The following is a 20,092-nucleotide window of genomic DNA, read 5'->3' as shown; positions in this document are numbered from 1 at the left end:
AGTTGTTGGCGTTGAGTACTGATGCAGTTGCAGCAATGCCATTGTCATGGGGGATGCTGGTATAGAGTGCCGAGACATCCATTGTGACAAGGAGTGCTCTCGGTTCAACTGCTCCATGTGTGCTCGGTTTCTGTAGGATGTCCATAGTGTCATGACAAAAGCTGGGGGTTCTTTGTACAATGGGTTTCAAGATGCTCTTCACGTACCCAAGTTCCGCACATGAAGACTGCCTCAATTGGGATCTTGGGTTCATGTCACGCTATCTGTAAACTTCCTGTATGCCCTGTCTGTGAACAGAACTCCCACTCACCTGATGAAGGGGCAGTCTCTGAAAGTTTGTGCTACCAAATAAACCTGTTGGACTTTAACCTGATGTTGTGCGACTTCTTATTGTGCTTATCCCTGTCCAATGCCAGCATCTCCACGTTATGGCTGTGATGCAGCAGTGCTAACCACTGTGCCACCATGCCAGTCCTATCAGAACTGAAGGAGTGCTGCATGCGCTGTCGGAGGTTCAGTACTGAGGGAGTTGGTTCTGGTTGTGGGGTGTACATCTTGGTGGCGTGCTTGACAGGGAACTCGAGACAATTGTCATGGGGCAGGCACACACTGAGGCCAAAATGTTTAAAAGCTGACGGATTCGCGGATGGGCAAGCACTGCCTGACTCTTTATTGACTCAGATTAATGGATTCCAAATGGCTATCTTTCAATCCATACATGTCCCTTTAAGGCCGCCGAGGTCCCTTTAAAAGGAAATCTCCGCTGCAAACACCACTCTTACAGTCTCTGCGCATGCGTTCCAACTTCACAGATCGGCTGCCCCGCAACAAGATGGCAGGTTACGTATGCGAGGAGCCCAATGCGCAAGCGTAAGGCACCGCCTTTTGCCCCGAAACAAGATGGTGGCGCCGCCATTTTGGGAAGCGATCGGACGCATTAATTAAACTTGCCAGCTGCTTGCCAAAGAGTCGCTGCTGCCTCCCCGACCATTTAAAAGAAAAGAGGGAGCAATCGTAAATCAACCGAGGAGTTCAGACGGGCGGTAGATGGCGCCCAATTTGGGGGAGGGGGGGTTTCCTCTTAGTGGTCATCAGCCTGCGTCCCAAGTTTGCTTGCCTACTTTGATGATATCATTTCCGGCGCGACAACTTCTGGTCTCACAGCGTCACCGACTGGGGCTGAGGGGGGAAGAGATACTAAAGGCTCTGGGGGCTGAGACAAGATGGTCCCTCTGGAGGAATGTGGGGGCACCAGTTAAAGGGGCAAGTCGACACCCCCCTTCACCTTAAAGGCACCATACCCATACACAACTTTTTAAAAATTTTAGCAAGTCAAAAAAGTATACTTTTAAAGATTTAATCAGTTCATTTTTACTTTCTCTCCCCCTTTAAACCCCCTCCCAAAAAGAGCCATGAAAACAGCAGGGGTCAAGACAGAGGGGGAGGAAGAGGATGACGACGGAGTGGGTGAGGTGTCTTGGAGTTGGGGGATATCTTCTATAGGCTCGTGTGGGTGGGGAGTAAAAGTAATATTGGGAGAGAGGCAAAAGTTGTGGGGTTGGCATAGAGTGGATTGGGGGTTGCGTGCGGGGGCGAGGAACATAGACGGACTGTGAAATGTAGAGAGGGAGGCTGGGTAGGGCAGGAATGTGGCACGTACAGTGCAGATTACTGGAGGAGTACACAGAAGGAAGAGTTGGGAGTTAATGGGGAGAGGGGAATATGTGTTGGGAAAACTGTGAGGAAAGGGATCATAGGAAGGGCCCCCTCTTCCTATGTAACAAGTTCGAGATGGGGATTGAATGACCACCTCCTATTCCTGTGTAACAGGCTGGGTACATGCCCACTAAGTCAGTATATTTGGGTCCCATTTCTCACAACGTGTGAAACCCCTAACTCTGTTTTTCTGTTTTGTGGAACTATTTTCCAGGCTTGGCCTACCCGGACTGGGCTTACAAGCCTGACTCCAGCCCTGGGAGTCGCCAGGTTCAGCTCTGGCACTTCATCCTGGACCTGCTGCGGAAGGAGGAATATCGAGAAGTTATTGCCTGGCAGGGGGATTACGGAGAGTTTGTCATCAAGGATCCTGATGAAGTGGCTCGGCTCTGGGGAATGAGGAAATGTAAACCTCAAATGAACTACGACAAGCTCAGCCGAGCCCTCAGGTAACGAGCTGAATTCTCTTCACGTCTGTGACAAACAAATATCAAACATTCCCAAGACAGATACAGCATGGGGTTAGATACAGAGTAAAGCTCCCTCTACACTGTCCCCATCAAACACTCCCAGGATACATACAGCAGGGGTTAGATACAGAGTAAAGCTCCCTCTACACTGTCCCCATCAAACGCTCCCAGGACAGGTATGATATGGGGTTAGATACAAAGTAAAGCTCCCTCTACACTGTCCCCATCAAACACTCCCAGGACAAGTATAGCACAGGGTTAGATACAGAGTAAATCTCCCTCTACACTGTCCCCATCAAACATAGCATCCCTACAGTGCAAAAAGAGGCCATTTGGCCTATTGTGTCTGCACCAACTTTCTGACAGAGTACGTTACCCAGGTCCTCTCCCCCATCCTTTCCCCGTAAATTCACACTGCTAATCCATCTAACCTACACATGTTTGGCTATGCTATATTGCCCCTTAGTGTCCAATCAACCAACCTGCACATCTTTGGACTGTAGTAGGAAACCAGAGCACCCGGAAGATATCCAAGCAGACTCGGGGGTAATGCGCAAACTCCACACAGTCACCAAAGTTAGTATTGAACCCGGGTCCCTGCCACTAATCATTGTGACATCATACAGAACGGCATTAGAAATCGTCTACTAAATTTATTTCATACATTCAAAACCTTTAGCTGCTGAGCATCCTCCTGTGTGTGTCTCGGTCTTTGCCTGTGTCTCTCATGACAGATTGTCTTTCCCTCCTTCCCTCCCAGGTATTACTACAACAAGCGAATTCTACATAAGACCAAAGGGAAACGATTTACTTACAAATTTAACTTCAGTAAGATGGTGATGGTGAATTACCCCTTTATCGATGTACGAGGGACTGGTGAGTGTGAAGCCAAGATCGAGGGGTTTGGGGTGGTTTGAATTTGGAATAACAGATACCTGGGAGTGAGTTACTGATTGGATTCTATTCAAGGGGTTCGGGTTGGTTTACTTAGGTTTATATAGTCTTGGGTTGTTTTCAAGACTGAGGGGCAACCTTATCGAGGTGTACCCGATTACGAAGGGCATGGACAAGTGTGGATAAGGAGCAGCTGTTTCCCATAGTTGAAGGGTCAGTCATGAGGAGACATAGGTGAGGAGCAGCAGGTTTAGAGGGGGATGTGAGGCATAACCTTTTTACCAAGAGGGTGGTGATGGTTTGGAACACGCTGCCTGGAAGGATGGTAGAGGCAGGTTGTCTCACATCCTTTAAAAAAAATCCCTGGATGAGCACTTTAGGTGGGAGGTCAGGTGTTTCACGTTGGTGCAGACTCGATGGGCCAAAAGGCCTCTTGTGCACTATGATCCTATATAGAGTAACAGATACCTGGGAGCAGGATACAGACGAATCTAATCGAGCTGTTTGGGTTGGCTTATGTATAGAATGACAGATATTCAGGAGTGAGTTCTGAACTGGAATCACATCAGGGTTCCGGGATAGTTTAGATATAAAATAACAGATACCCATGAGCGAGATGCAGACTGGAATCTAATCACAAAGTTAGGGGTGGTTTATATTTGAAATACCAGATACCTAGGAGTCTAATTGCAGGGTTTCGGGTGGTTTGTATTTAAATAACAGATACCCAGAAGTAAGTGACAGACTGGTATTTAATCACAGGGCTCAGGAAGCTTTATGTATAGAGTAACCGATGCCTGGGAGTATGTTACAGACTGAAATCTGATCGAGGGGTTTGGGAAGGTTTATATATAGAATAACAGATACCCGGGAGTGAGTTATGGACTGGAACCTAATTTGAGGAGTTTGGGGTGGTTTATATATAGAATAACAGATATCGGGAATGAGTTACAGACTGGAACCTAATCGAGGTGTTGGGATGTTTTATATGTAGAATAACAGGTATCTAATCAAGTGGTTTGCATGGTTCATGATTAGAATAACAGATTCCCGGGAGTGTAAGATGGGATTGAATCTACTCCAGGGTTTAGAGTGGATTATATGTAGAATAACAGATACCCGACAGTGCGATACAGACTGCAATCTGATTGCAAGGTTCTTGGTGGTTTATATATAGAATAACAGATACCCCGGAGTGAGTTACAGACTGGAATCTAATCGAGGGGTTTGGGGTGGTTTATATATAGAATAACAGATACCCCAGAATGAGTTACAGACTGGAATCTAATCGAGGGGGTCGGGGTGATTTATATATATAGAACAACAGATAATCAGGATGAGTTACAATCTGGAATCTAATTCAAGGGTTCGGGATGGTTTATTTATAGAATAACAAATGCCCAGGAGTGAGTTACAGACTGGAATCTAATTGAGGTGTTCAGGGTTATGTCATATATCTATTAAAACACATGCCCAGGAATAATTTACAGCCTGAAATCTAATCGCGTTTTGGGCTAATTTTAACGTAGAATGACAGTTACCAAATAGTGAGTTACAGAGTGGAATCTAATCCATTTGATTTATTATTGTCAGGTTTATTGGAATACAATGAAAAATGTTGTTTCCTACATGCTATACAGACAAAACCTACCATTCACAGAGTACATAGGGGGAAAGGAAAGCAGAGTGTGCTGAATATAGTGTTACAGTCATAGCTAGGGTGTAGAGAAAGATCAGCTTAATAAAAAGTGGGTCCATTCCGACAGCAGCAGAGAAGAAGCTGTTCTTGAGTTGGTTGGTACGTTTTTTCAAACGTTTACCTCCTTTCCCCTATGGAAGAAGGTGGAAGAGTGTGTTTGTTTGGGGTGTGTGCGATCTTTGATTATGCCGGCTGTTTTTCCAAAGGCAGGAAGGAGTGTAGACAGAGTCAATGGATGGGAGGCTGGTTTGTGTGATGGATTGGACTACATTCTTGACTTTTGTAGTTTTTTGCTGTTTTGGGAAGAGCAGGAGCCATACCAAGATGTGATACAACCAGAAAGAATGTTTTCTATGGTGCATCTGTAAAAGCTGGTGAGAGTTGTAGCTGACATGCCAAATTTCCTTAGTCTTCTGAGAAAGTAGAGGCATTGGTGGGCTTTCTTAACTATGGCGTCGGCATGGGAAGACCAGGATAAGTTGTTGGTGATCTGGACACCTAAAATCTTGATGCTCTCGACGCTTTCTACTTCGTCCCCATCGATGTAGGCAGAGCATGATCTCCTTCACGCTTCCTGAAGTTGATTATAATCTCCTTCGTTTTGTTGACATTGAGGGAGAGATTATTGTTGTGTATTAGTTCATCAGATTCTCTATTTCATTCCTATACTTTATCATCATTGTTTGAGATCCGACCCACAATGGTGTGTCATCAGCAAACTTGAAAATCGAATTGAAGGGGAATTTGGCCTCGTGGTCATAGATGTATAAGGAGTACAGTAGGGAGCTGAGAACATTGCCTTGTGGGTGATCGTGGAGGAGGTGTTGTTGCCTATCCTTACTGATTGTGGTCTGTGAATTGGGAAGTTCAGAATCCAATCACAGAAGGAGGTGCTGAGGCCCAGGCCACAGAGTTTGGAGATGAGTTTCGTGGAAATAATGGTGTTGAAGACTGAGCTGTAGTCAACAGATAGAATTCTGACATAGGTGTCCTTATCTTGCTGTTCCAGGGTTGTGTGAAGGGCCAGGGAGATGGCGTCTGCTGTGGTCCTATTGCGGCAATAGGCAAGCTGTGATGGATCCAGGCAGTCCGGGAAGCTGAAATTGATTCATGCCACGACTAGCCTAATTGTGGTGTTTGGCGTATTTTATATAGAATAACAGATATCCAGGAGTGAATTACAGACTGGAATCTAACTGAGGGATTTGAGGTGGTTTATATATAGCATATCAGGTAACTGGGTGTGAATTACAAACTAGGATCTAATCGAGGGGTGCAGGGTGTTTATATATAGAGTAAAATACACCCGTGTGTCAGTTACAGACTGGAATCTAATTGACGGGTTTGCAGTGGTTTATCTATAGAATAATAGATAACCACCAGTGAATAATAGGCTGGAATCTAACTGAGGGTTTCAGAGTATTTAATATGCAGAATTATAGATATCTGGGCATGAGTTCCAGTCTGGAATCTAACTGAGGCGTTCAGGGTCGTTTATATATAAAATGACATACCTGGCAGTGAGTTAAAGATTGGAGTCCGATGAAGAGGTTTTGGGTGAGTTTTATGTATAGAATAACAGATTCCCAGGAAGTTTCATAGATTGCAATCTGTTCAAAGGATTTGGGATTGTTTTTAATATAGAATAAGAGTTACTCGAGAATGAATTACAATCTAGAATCTAGTCGAGTGGTTTACATAGAAACATACATCGACAATAGAAGCAGGAGGAGGCCATTCAAGCCCTTCGATCCTGCTCTTCTATTTATTTTGACCATGGCAGATCATCAAATTCAATTCCCTGATCCTGCTGTCACCTCCATATCTATTGATCCCAAAAGCTGTATCTAATTCCTTCTTGAAATCACATAACATTTTGGCCTCGACTACTTTCGGTGATAGTGAATTCCACACATTTACCACTCTTTGGGTGAAGAAATTTCTCTTCACCTCCCTCCATCCTAAAAGGCTTACCCCTTACTCTCAAATTTAATATGTTCGTATGAGATTCCCCCTCTCTCTTCTAAACTCCAATGAATATAAACCTAACCAACTTAGTCTATCCTCATGGATCCCAGGAATCAGCCTGGTAAACCTTCGATGTACTCCCTCAATGGCAAGAGCATCCTCTTTCAGATAAGGACACAAACTACACACAATACTCCGGGAGGGAGTGAGGGGATTTCCATTTGTTTAATGGGCTGAGGAATTCTCCAGGCCCCATAAGTGTCTCTTGTTGCCCTGTCGACTATTCAAAGTCATTCTTACTAACATCTGGCAGAAAGTGCCAAAATTGGGAAACCTATCTCACGGACTAGGCAATCAACAGCCTGACACAGTCATTACACAGATTCATACCTTACAGATAATGTCCCAGACACCACCATTACAATCCCTGGATATGTCCATCATCAAGGATTTCGTAACTCAGCATTTGGAAGGCAGTGGGATAATCAGATAAAGTCAGTATGGAGTTACCAAAGGGAAATCATGCTTGACGTATCTATTAGAATTCTGAGGATGTAACTAGTAGAGTTCACCGAGGAGAACCAGTGGATGTAGTTTAGACTCTCAGAAGGCTTTTGACAAGGTCTCATAACAGATGGATAGAAAGCTGGTTAGCAGATAGGAAACGAAGAGTTGGCAGGTGGAGAAGGTAGTCAAGAAAGCAAACAGCATGCTTGCCTTCATCAGCTGGGTTATTGAGTTTAAAAATTGGCAAGTCATGTTGTAGATTTTTAGAACCTTAGTTAGGCTGCACATGAATATAATGTTCAATTCTGGTCACCACACTACCAGAAGGATGTGGAGGCTTTGGAGAGGGTACAGAAAAGATTTACCAGGACGTTGCCTGGTATGGAGGGCATTAGTTATGAGGAGAGGTTGGAAAAACTTGGTTAGTTCTCACTGGAGTGACGGAGGTTGAGGGGAGACCTGATAGATGAAAAACATGGACAGAGTGGATAGTCAGAAGCTTTTTCCCAGGGTGGAAGAGTCAATTACTAGGGGCAGAGGTTTAAGGTGCAAGGGACAAGATTTATAGGAGATGTACAGGCAGATTTTTTACACAGAGAGCAGTGGGTGACTTTTAAGGGGCATCTTGACAAGTACATGAATAGGATGGGAATAGAGGGATATGGTCCCTGGAAGGGTAGGGGGTTTTAGTTAAGTAGGGCCAAAGGGCCTGCTCCTGTGCTATAATTTTCTTTGTTCTTTGTAATGTGTCTTTTTCTGATTGGCAATCAGTGACGAGTGGGGTACCACAGGGACTAGGACCCCAGCTGTTAACATTACATGTTAATGATTTGGAAGAGGGAACTGAATGTATTATATCTAAATTTGCGGATGATACAAAGTTGGGTGGAAGGGTGAGCTGTAAGGAGGATGCAGAGATGCTTCAGCATGATTTGGGCAGGCTGAGTTGTGGTCATATGCATGGCAGGTGCAGTATAATGTGGATAAATGTGAGCTTACCCACTTCGGTAACAATAATTGGAAGACAGATTATTACTTGAATGGGTGTAAATAGAGAGAGGAATACTCAGTGAAACCATGAGTCCTTGTGCATCTTTCACTGAAAGTAAGCGTGCAGGTATACAGCAGGCAGTAAAGAGGGCAAATGGTATATAGCGAGAGGATTTGAGTATAGGAATAGGAATGTTTTGCTGCAATTGTATAGGCATTGGTGAGGCTACACCTGGAGTGCGGTTTTGGTGTCCTTATCTGAGGAAGAATGTCTTTGCTATTGAGGGAGTCCAGCAAAAGTTTACCAGGCTGATTCCTGGGATGGCAGGTTTCTCACATATTTATATTTAGGATTTATTCACTAGATTATATATATTTAGGATTATATTCACTGGAGTTTAGAAGAGTGAAAGGGCATCTCTTAGAAACTTATAAAATTTTAACAGGGTTAGACAGGGTAGATTTAGCAAGAATGTCCCCAGTGATGGGGGAGTCCAGAACCAGGGGTCATAGTTTGAGGATAAGGGGTAAATCTTTTAAACCTGAGGTGTGGAGAAATTTTTTCACAGTAAGAAGTCTGACAACACCAGGTTTAAGTCCAACCAATTTATTTGATAGTAAACTCACATGCTTTCGAGGTTTACCTCCAAGAGGTAAACTGTGTTTACCCCAGTCCAACGCTGGCATCTCCACATCATGAAATTTTTTCACCCAGAGGATGGTGAATGTGTGGAATTCACAACCAAAGAAAGTCGTTGAGGCCAAAATATTGTCTGATTTCAAGAAGAAATTAGATATAGCTCAAGGGATTAAAGGGATATGGGGGGGAATCAGGATATTAAATTCAATGATTGAAATGAATGATGGAGCAGATTCAAAGGGTTGAATGGCCTACCCCTGCTTCTAGTTCCTATGCCTTGTCTCACCAGAGGATAGACCCAGCAGAGGTGGCGGTACAGTTGGGAGGGAGTTGCCCCAGGAGTCCTCAACATTGATTCCAGACCCACGAAGTCTCATGGCTTCAGGTTAAACATGGGCAAGGAAACCTCTGACTGGTTACCATGTACCATCCTCCTTCAACTGATAAATCAGTATTCCTCCATCTTGAACAACACTTGAGGAAGCATTGAGGGTGGCAAGGGGGCAGAATGTGCTCTGGGTGGAGGATTTCAATGTCCACCACCAAGAGTGACTCAGCAGAAGCATTACTGATTGAGCTGGTTGGGTCCTAAAGGATATAACTGCTGGACTGTGTCTGTAGCAGGTGGTGAAGGAACCAGTAAGAGGGAAGAACATACTTGGCCTCATTCTTACCTATCTGCTGGATGCAGATGCATCTGTCCGTGATGGTATCAGTAAGAGTGACCATGGCACAGTCCTTACGGAGATGAAGTCCTGCCTTCACATTGAGAATAACCTCCATCGTGTTCTGTGGCACCATCACCGTGGGACAGACTTAGGTCTATGGGACAGGTTTAGCAACTCAAGACTGGGCATCCATGAGGCAATGTGGGCCATTAACAGCAGCAAAACTGTACCCCAGCCAATCTGCAACCTCATGTCCCCCATATTTTCCCACTCAGTCATTACCATCAAGTCAGGGGATTAACCTTGGTTCTATAGACGGTGAAGGAGGGTATGCCAGGAGCAGCACCAGGCAAACCTATAGATGAGGTGTCAACCTGGTGAGGCTACCAAACAGGACTACTTGCTTGTCAACAGCATAAACAACAAGTGACAGAGCTAAGCGATCCCACAACCAATGGATAAGCTCTGCAATTTTGTCACGTTCAGTCGTGATTGGTGGTGGACAATTAAATAACTCAGTGGAGGAGGAGGTCCACAAATATCCCCATCCTCAATGGTGGAGGAGCCCAGAACATCAGTGCAAAAGACAAAGCTGAAGCATTTGCAGCAAACTTCAGCCAGAAGCGCCTAGTGGATGCTCCATCTCGGCCTCCTCCAGTGGTCCCCAGCATCTCAGAGGTCAGTCTCCAGCCTATTTAACTCACTCCACATGACATTGAGAAACGGTTGGAGGCATTGGATACTGCAAAATCAATGGGCCCTGATAATATTCCAGCAATAGTACTGAAGACTTGTGCTCCAGAACTTGCCACTTCCCTAGCCAAGCTCTTCCAGTACAGTTACAACACTGGCACCTACCCAACAATGTGTAAAATTGCCCAGGTATGTCTTGTATGCAGAAAACAGGACAAATCCAACCAGGTCAATTACTGCCCAGTCTACTCTTGATCTTCAGTAAATTGATGGAAGGGGTCACCAACAGATCTTCCAAACAACACCTGTTCAGCAATAACCTGCTCAAGGACGCTCAGTTTGGGTTTTGCCAGGGTCACTCAGTTCCTGACATAGAACATAGAACATAGAACATTACAGCGCAGAACAGGCCCTTCGGCCCACGAAGTTGCGCCGACCAGTTACAAAAACAATGACCTCATTATAGCCTTGGTTCAAACTGAATTCCAAAGATGAGGTGAGAGTGAGAGCCCTTGATGTCAAGGCCACATTCGACCGTGTGTGGCATCAAGGAGTCCTAGCAAAACTGGAATCAATGGGTATAGGGGCAAACTTTCCGCTGGTTGGAGTCATACCTGGTACATAGGAAGATGGGCGGCACGGTAGCACAGTGATTAGCACTGCTGCTTCACAGCTCCAGGGACCTGGGTTCGATTCCCGGCTCGGGTCACCGTCTGTGTGGAGTTTGCGCATTCTCCTCGTGTCTGCGTGGGTTTCCTCCGGGTACTCCGGTTTCCTCCCACAGTCCAAAGATGTGCGGGTTAGGTTGATTGGCCATGCTAAAATTGCTCCTTAGCGCCCTGGGATCGTACGTTAGAGGGATTAGTGGGTAAATGTGTAGGGATAGAGGGGTAGGGCCTGGGTGGGATTGTGGTCAGTGCAGACTTGGTGGGCCGAAGGGCCTCTTTCTGCGCTGTAGGGTTTTATGATTCTATGGTTATGGGGGTCCATTATCTTAGCCCCAAAACATCTTAGTAGGACATTAGAATGTAACAGGTGACAACCTTCTATTGGATGTAAAGGTCAGCTAATCCAGTAAACCATGGAACCAATCACAGAATGATGTGATAGTCAGCTGACTCTCTATAAATAAGAACCTGTTGGGAATTGTGGGGCACTTGGAATTGGCCCAGCACGAGGCCCCACATTTGGAGTAATGAAGTTTCTTTATTAAACCCTTTTTTTGATTTGTAAGTTGGAGTAAATTTTATATTTTTATTGTCTGCATTTGAAGAGTTCCTTCTGATGAAACACAAGAGTCCCTTAGGGGAGTGTCCTAGGCCCAACAATCTTCAGCTGCTTCATCAATGATCTTCCCTTCTTCATAACGTCAGAAATGAGGATGTTTGCTGCTGATTGCACCTTGTTCAGCAAAATTCGTGACCCCTCAGATACTGAAGCAGTTCATGTTCAAATGCAAGAAGAGCTGGACAATATCCAGGCTTGGGTTGACAAGTGGCAAGTAACATTCGTGCCACACAAATGCCAGGCAATGACCATCACCAATAAGAGACACCCTAACCACTGCCCCATGACATTTAATAGTGTTACCATCACTGAATTCCCCCACTGCCAATGATAGCCTTGGAGTTACCATTGACCAGAAACTCGAGCGCACTTGCCACATAACCATACTGGCTACAAAAGCAGGTCAGAAGTTAGGGATACTGTGGCAAGTAACTCATCTCCTGACCCCCCAAAGCCTGTTTGGTGTAATGGAATACTCTCCACTGGCCTGGGTGAGAGCAGCTCCAACAATGTTTAAGAAGCACAACACCATCCAGGACAAAGCAGCCCACTTGATTAGCAGCACATCCTCAAACATCCGCTCCCTCCACCACCAACGCTCAGTAGCAGCAGTGTGTACTAGTTACAAGATGCCTGCAGAAATTCACCAAAGATACTTAGACAGCACCTTCCAAATGGCGGGGCAGGCTCGAAGGGCTAGTTGGCCTACTCCTGCTCCTATTTCTTATGTTCTTAAACCTACAATCTCTTCCATCTGGAAGGACCAGGGCAATAGATGCATGGGAATACCACCTCCCTGCAAGCTCCCCTTCAAGCCTCTCACCACCCCGATCTAGAAATGTATTGCCATTCCTTCGCAATCACTGGGTCAAAATCCAAATTGTGGACTGCAGCATTTCAAGATGGCAGCTCACCACCATCTTCAAGGGCAACTATGGATGGGCAATAAATATTGGCCAGCCAGCAATACCCATATCCCATGAATGAATTTTTAAAAAAAGTCACGCCTCAGCCTTCTTTGTTCCAAGGAAAATAACCTATCAACCTGTCCAATCTCTCCTCGTAGCTACAGTTTTCTAGCCCTGACAATGTTCTTGTAAACCTGCACTGCACTCTCTTCAGAGCAATTACGTCCTAGAATCAGAATCCCCACAGTGCAGAAGTAGGCCATCGACCCATCACGTCTGCACTGACCCAGTATAATCCCACTCAGGCCTATTCACTTAACCCCATATATTTACCCTGCTAATCCCTGAAACTAAGGTCAACTTATTATGGCAAATCAACCTAACCCCTGCGTATCTTTGGACTGTGGGAGGAAACTGTAGCACCTAGAGAAAATCCCTGCAGACGTGGGGAGAATGTGCAAACTCCATACAGACAGTGACCCAAGGCTGAAACTGAACCTGGGTCCCTGGCACTGTGAGTCGGCAATGCTCGCCACAGTGCCGCCCCCTTCTTTCTGTAATATGGTGACCAGAACGGCACAGAATGCTCCAGTTGTGGCTTCACCATACAATATGTGGGAGCGAGTTACAGAAGGAATGTATTTGAAAGGTTCAAGGTGGCTTATGTATAAAATAACATATCTGGTAGGCTGGAATCTAAGGAGTTCTGGTGGGTGATTTATTGAATAACGGATACCCGCAAGTGAATTACAGACAGGAATCTAATTGAGGGGCTTGAGGGTTCTCTAGAATAACAGATACGCAGGAGTGAGTTACAGACTGGAATTTAATCGAGGAATCTGGGGTGGTTTATATTTAGAATGATATTTAAAGTTTGTTTATTAGTATCACAAGTAGTCTGCAACCAAGTTACTGTGAAGATCCCCTAGTCACCACATTCCAGCACCTGTTCGGGGACACTGAGGGAGAATTTAGCATGGCCAATCCACCTAACCAGCACATCTTTCGGACTGTGGGAGGAAACCCATGCAGAAACTGGGATAATGTGCAGAATCCCCACAGACGGTGACCCAACCCGGAAATTAAACCCAGATCCCTGACGCTGTGAGGCAGCAGAGCTAACCACTGTGCCACATACTGCCCCAGAATAACAGATACCTCAAGAGTTATGGACTGGAATTTAATCGAGGGGATTCGGGGTTGTCCGTAAACAAAATAACAGATACACGGGACTGACCTGCATACTGGAATCTAATTGAGGTGTTTATTGTGTTTAAACTGTAGAAAAGCAGACACACAATGTGAGTAACAGACTGGAACAAACTCGCCAACTTTAAGGGCATTCAAATGGTTGTTGGATAGGCGTATGGATAATATTGGAATAGTTCAGGTTAGAGGGTCGTTAGATTGGTTCCACTGGTTAGCGCAACATCAAGGGCCAAAGGGCCTGTTCTGCGCTGTAATGTTCTATGTTCTATTTAATTGAGGAATTTGGGGTGGTTTACATCATAGAATCATATAATCCCCACAGTGCAGAAGGTAGCGTTTGGCCCACTGAATCTGCACTCACCAGAATCCCACCCAGACCCTATCCCCGTAATCCCACATGTTTACCCTGCTAATCCTCCTGACACTAAGGGACAATTCAGTTTGGCCAATCAACTAACCTGCACATCTTTGGGCTGTGGGAGGAAACCAGATCATCCGGAGGAAACCCACGCAGACAGTCACCCGAGACTGAAATTGGTGAATATGCAAACTTCACACAGTCACCTGAGACTGAAATTGGACCCGTGAGGCAGCAGTGCTAACCACTGTGCCATTATGCTGCCTTTACATATATAGAACAATAGCTATCTAGGAGTGACTTACAGACTGGAATCTAATTGAAGTGTACCAAGTGGTCGATATATACCTAGGACTGAGTTATAGACTGGAATCTAATGGAGGGCTTTGGCATGATATTGCCTGGTCAGTTTATATCAGGATTGTTAGCAAGGGAGAGAGTAGTCTCGATACAGACTGAGTGAAGAGAGGGGGACCAGAGTTGGTGATGTGAGGAGGGCAATTGGGTTTTGGGAGAATGGTTTTCACGTGAGTTAGACAGAGAGAAGGTCGGGTGAGTAATGATAGGCAATCAAGCAAGTGGCAGTGATGTGTCATGACGAGAGGGAGTGTGAGATAGACAGGGGAGATTGTTTAGAGAGAGTGTGAAAGTTGCGCAAGAGCAAGGAAGGCTTCAGATGGGAGAGGGGGATGGATGGAGGGAGGGAGAGAGAGATAATGGGATGGAGGAACAGAGAGAGGCAGAGTGAGGGAGCAACGAGAGACGATAGAAGGTTGGAGAGAGGCAGAATGAGAGAGGGGAGAAAGGAGGACGAGAGGCGAGGCGGGGGTCGGGTGTGGAAGGCAACATTTTCCTGGTCAATATTTGGAGTTTGACGTTATCCTTAGGAACATGTTCTAGGCAGTGGGGCTGGGTAGAAGGAAAGCAGGAGATGTTGGTGAGAGAGTGTTGGTGCAGGAAACAGATGGAGGCTTTGGGACAGTATTTGGAGGGAATATTTGAAGATTAACCCTGTGAAGTTTCGGAGTGCATCGCTCATTTTGTGTTTTTTCTTCTCCCCTGCCCTCCATTTCCACTCTTGTCTCCTTGGATTCTTCCTTCCCTCCTCCACCCTCCCTATTTTCCTTCCAGGTGTTGTCCCTCAGAGTGCTCCCCCCATCCCCACAGCCTCCACTCTCTTCCATTTCCCAGCCCCTGAAGCCCTGTCACCACGGTGCTGCGGCCCTTACGATGCTGCAGCTGCTGCTCGGCGGGGCAGGGGCTCCGTTTCTGATGGGAGTGAGGGGACCCCTGCCCCCTCAGAGCAGGAGGAGACCAGCAGCGAGGCACGGTGGGGGTCGGAGGCAGCCAGCGGGGCCTTCCCTTGCTATGGCCGGGCTCCACGCCTCTATCAGGAGCCCCGCAGCCCCTTCTCACCCCTCCTCCCACCATCCCTGGCCCTTTCCCCCGGCTTCCCCTTGACCCCCTACACCTGCAGCCCCTCACCCAGCCTGAGCCCCGGGCTCGGGAGCAGGGCCACCACCTGCTTCACCTTCAACCCTGAGGAGATGAGCCTCTACCTCCAGGCCCATGCCCGGTCTGTGTACAACTACCACCTGAGCCCCCGCTCTTTCCCCCGCTATCCAGGGCTTCCGGTGACTGCCCTGGCAGCGATGCCCCGCCCGGCCAACGAGCCAGCGCCCAGCATCCAGCTCCAGGCTCCACCCCCTGGCCGCAAGCCTCGAGCTGAGGCCCGCAGCGGGCCGTTCACCAGGCCGGCGCCGCCACCTCCTGCCGATCAGCCAGTGGAAGCTGAGGGAGGTGCGGGCAGCGCTGACGGCGGAGAGTCTCCCCAGGAGGTGCGGCGAGCGGAGGAGAGAGATCACTGCATGCCCCTGAAGCTGCGCTTCAAGAGGCGCTGGGTGGCCGACAGCTGCGCGGGCAAGGCCCAGACCCCAGAGCTCGGGCCCAAACACTCCCCAAAGGTGCCCACTTGCCCCCTGGAGGATGGAGTGGCTCGCCAGGCCGAAGGTGGAGAGTGCAGTCTGAAGCCAGAGCAGAGAGAGGAGCTGCCGGACTGAAGGATGGGCTGATTGCCAGTACGATGCCTTGATGTACGTGAATAGCTAGAAATATACAGTAGAAAAATCGACTTTCAGCTCTCCCTGCTTCTGGGGTTTTAATAATATCCTGTGCAGACACACACCCTGCCCCCTCACCCTCCCCATTCCCCCCACAGTCTCCCTCCCTCCTCCCCCATCTCCCTCATCCCTCTCCCTCCTTCCCCCTCTCCCACTCCCTCTCTCCCCCGTCTCTCCCACTTCTTCCCCCCCGTCTCTCCCCTACCTCCCCCCTCCCTCCCACCATCTTTCCCTCCCTCCCACCATCTTTCCCTATCTACCCCCTCCCTCCCCCTCCCTCCATCCCCTGTCACTCTCCCTCCCCATCTTTCCCCCGTTCCTCCTTCCTTCCCCGTCACTCCCACTCTCTCTCCCACCCCACCTTCTCCCCTCCCTTCCCCCTCTCTCTTCCAACCCCCTCCCTCCCCCCTTCTCTCTCCTAACCCCCTCCCAACCCCGTCCCTCCCCCCATCCCCCATCCCTTACCCCCCCTCTCTCTCTCTCACCCCCCCTCCCTTATCCCCTCTCTCTCCCCCACCCCACCTCTCTGTCCCGCCCCCTCCCTTCCCCCTTCCCCTGCTTCCCTTCCCGTCCCACCCTACCACCCTCTCTCCCCCGCCTTCCCTCCCCCTCCCCTCTCATTCTCTCCCCCTCCCCTCTCCCCCTCCCCTCTCCCCTGTTTCTCCCTCCCCCCTCGTTTCTCCAAATCTCTACACACACGCGCATACACACACATACACGTACCTCTCCCTCATTCCCCTTGAAAGGTGAGAGGGTTAATCCTGTCCGATAGGGAACGTGTGTCAATGGGGAGAGGTGGGTGAGAGGGTTAATCCCCCCTCCGATAGGGGAACAGACTGCCCGGTGTGTGTCAATGGGGGAGAGGTGGGTGAGAGGGTTAATCCCCCCTCCGATAGGGGAACAGACTGCCCGGTGTGTGTCAATGGGGGAGAGGTGGGTGAGAGGGTTAATCCCCCTCCGATAGGGGAACAGACTGCCCGGTGTGTGTCAGTGGGGGAGAGGTGGGTGAGAGGGTTAATCCCCCCTCCGATAGGGGAACAGACTGCCCGGTGTGTGTCGATGGGGAGAGGTGGGTGAGAGGGTTAATCCCCCTCCGATAGGGGAACAGACTGCCCGGTGTGTGTCAATGGGGGAGAGGTGGGTGAGAGGGTTAATCCCCCCTCCGATAGGGGAACAGACTGCCCGGTGTGTGTCAATGGGGGAGAGGTGGGTGAGAGGGTTAATCCCCCCTCCGATAGGGGAACAGACTGCCCGGTGTGTGTCAATGGGGGAGAGGTGGGTGAGAGGGTTAATCCCCCCTCCGATAGGGGAACAGACTGCCCGGTGTGTGTCAATGGGGGAGAGGTGGGTGAGAGGGTTAATCCCCCCTCCGATAGGGGAACAGACTGCCCGGTGTGTGTCAATGGGGGAGAGGTGGGTGAGAGGGTTAATCCCCCCTCCGATAGGGGAACAGACTGCCCGGTGTGTGTCAATGGGGGAGAGGTGGGTGAGAGGGTTAATCCCCCCTCCGATAGGGGAACAGACTGCCCGGTGTGTGTCAATGGGGGAGAGGTGGGTGAGAGGGTTAATCCCCCTCCGATAGGGGAACAGGCTGCCCGGTGTGTGTCAATGTTTGCTCTGAACTTCGTAATGTTTTACTGATGTTAATACCATTCGGTGCCTGCAAATGTATTTCTCTCTCTCTCAAATGTAATTAAATAAGATATATACTTTGATCACGGAAGATGTTCACTATATATATTTTTCCTAGAGTAACTTCAGAGTAAAGTTTACCTCAATATTAAAAGTGGAATGATTTTAGTTAAATTTTACAATCTGCCTCTGACTCTTTTTTGGGAAAAATTAACAACTGCAACCCCACCCCCCCCCACCCTACCAGGCCATGAGACTCCTCACCTGCCCTCCCCCTCCCCTCCAGATGGAACCCCCTCGTCTCTGCTGCTCCCCCCCTCCCCGGCTCTGCTCCCCCTCTTGCCCCCTTCCCCTCGGCCTCCCCTCCCCCCTCCCTTCCCCTCGGCCTCCCCTCCCCCCTCCCTGCCCCCTTCCCCTCGGCCTCCCCTCCCCCCTCCCTGCCCCCTTCCCCTCGGCCTCCCCTCCCCCCTCCCTGCCCCCTTCCCCTCGGCCTCCCGCTCCCTGCCCCCTTCCCCTCGGCCTCCCCTCCCCTCCCCCCTCCCTGCCCCCTTCCCCTCAGCCTCCCCTCCCCCTCGGCCTCCCCTCCCCCCTCCCCCTCCCCCTCCCCCCTTCCCCTCAGCCTCCCCTCCCCCCTCCCCCTCCCCCCTCCCCCTCCCCCCTTCCCCTCCCCCCTTCCCCTCAGCCTCCCCTCCCCCCTCCCCCTCCCCCCTTCCCCTCAGCCTCCCCTCCCCCCTCCCCCTCCCCCCTTCCCCTCAGCCTCCCCTCCCCCCTCCCCCTCCCCCCTTCCCCTCAGCCTCCCCTCCCCCCTCCCCCTTCCCCCTTCCCCTCAGCCTCCCCTCCCCCCCTCCCCCCTTCCCCTCAGCCTCCTCTCCCGGATATCTGACTTGCTCTCTCTCTTGGATTATCTAGAACAGCTCACTCAACAGTCTGCATTGTGTGACTGCTGATAACTCTGGTGCAGACAGTTCTTTCCTCAGTCTGCATTCCTTAACCACAGATCAATCCTGTCCTGTAACCGTAGACCCTGTAACGAGACAATTAATTTACTGACTGCCCTCCTGGGACTGGGAGGGAGAGCCACTCTGCCTCTCTAACTAATGAAAGTTTTTGCAATATTGAGGGGAAGTAGTAGTGTGTATAGAGGTTATGGCGGGGGGAGTCTCAGACAAACGGACATACCTAAACATTCAGCCAAATCTTAAACATTTACTCAAAGAATGAGAGGTGACCTTATTGAAACACAGAGGATTCTTAGGAGGCTTGACAGGGCAGAGGTTGTGGGAGAGTCTCGGACCAGAGGGCATAATCTCGGAGTAAGGGGTCGCTGATTTGAGACCGATGAGGAGGAATTTCTTCTCTGAATCTGTGGATATCTTTACCGCATAGAGCTGGAGAGGCTGGGTTGTTTAGAATGTGCAAGACTGAGATAGATTTTAAACAGTGAGGGAATCAAGGGTTTGGGAATAAGGTGGGAAAGTGGAGTTGGGAATTATATCTACTCAACCACAATCTCATTGAACGGTGGAGCAGACTCAATGGGCCAAATGGCCTATTTCTTCTCCTATGTCTTAAATTCTCAAGGGTGGTAGAAAGTTGGAACTTAACAGCAAGAAATGGGCATTTGGTGGTCCATCAAATATTTTTGAATTTGAGCTGGATAACTGTTGATATCAGATATTAAGAGACGTGTATATTGTGGCTGTTGACCAGAGGCTGGGTGAATGGGAGATTAGCCAGTCTCACTGAATGGTGCAGCAGGCTCAAGGTGGCAAATTAGCTTCCTCCTGTTTCTGAGTACATTCCAAGTGATTTTGGAAGAGAGTGAAAAGAGAGATGGACATACAGGGGAGATGTTCAGAGAGAAATTTGAGAGATCGAAAGAGGGAGATGGACCAGAGAGAATGATAGAAACCGAGATGTTTGTGGGAGACAGATTGAAACTCAGAGACAGTGAGAGTGACTGATAGAGCACTGGAGATAGAGAGAGGGGCTGATCAGAGGAGAGTTTGAAAGAGACTGAGTCATAGTAACATTGAGAGAGAGAGAGAGAGAAAAATTGAGAATGAGACACTTAGAGTGACAGACTAATGTAGAATAAAGGAGAAGGACGGAATGAATTCAGAGGTGCAATTGAAGGTCTCCAGTATCTTCATCTCCCGAATTCCCTCAATTTCCTCCTAGTTAATTCAGGGCGTGTGATGCATTACCAACAGATGGTCATTGTGTGCTCTGTTAAATGGCTGCAAGAGCTGCTAAGGAGGGACTAGGGGTGGTGCTGGATTGCAATCTCTGGTTCCTGCACCCTCCTAGTGAGGTTGATGGGGGATGGGGTG

General features: G+C 48.6%; 1 protein-coding gene across 1 annotated transcript; it reads left to right on the top strand.

Annotated features, from left to right (window-relative positions):
- Window positions 1-1,168: 1,168 nt before the first annotated feature.
- LOC145351970 (ETS translocation variant 3-like) lies at window positions 1,169-16,272 on the top strand. The gene is made up of 4 exons (XM_080201813.1): window positions 1,169-1,467; window positions 1,931-2,165; window positions 2,947-3,062; window positions 15,139-16,272. The coding sequence occupies exons 1-4, from the start codon at window positions 1,413-1,415 to the stop codon at window positions 16,065-16,067; spliced, it is 1,335 nt and encodes a 444-aa protein (XP_080057939.1). The 5' UTR covers window positions 1,169-1,412; the 3' UTR covers window positions 16,068-16,272.
- The last annotated feature ends 3,820 nt before the right edge of the window (window positions 16,273-20,092 follow it).

Source organism: Carcharhinus amblyrhynchos, chromosome 13 (assembly GCF_965287045.1).
Source record: "Carcharhinus amblyrhynchos chromosome 13, sCarAmb.v2.hapA, whole genome shotgun sequence".
NCBI classification, from domain to species: Eukaryota; Metazoa; Chordata; class Chondrichthyes; order Carcharhiniformes; family Carcharhinidae; genus Carcharhinus; species Carcharhinus amblyrhynchos.
Note: the sequence above shows the minus strand (reverse complement) of the source record. Positions and strands in the feature narration are given on the sequence as shown.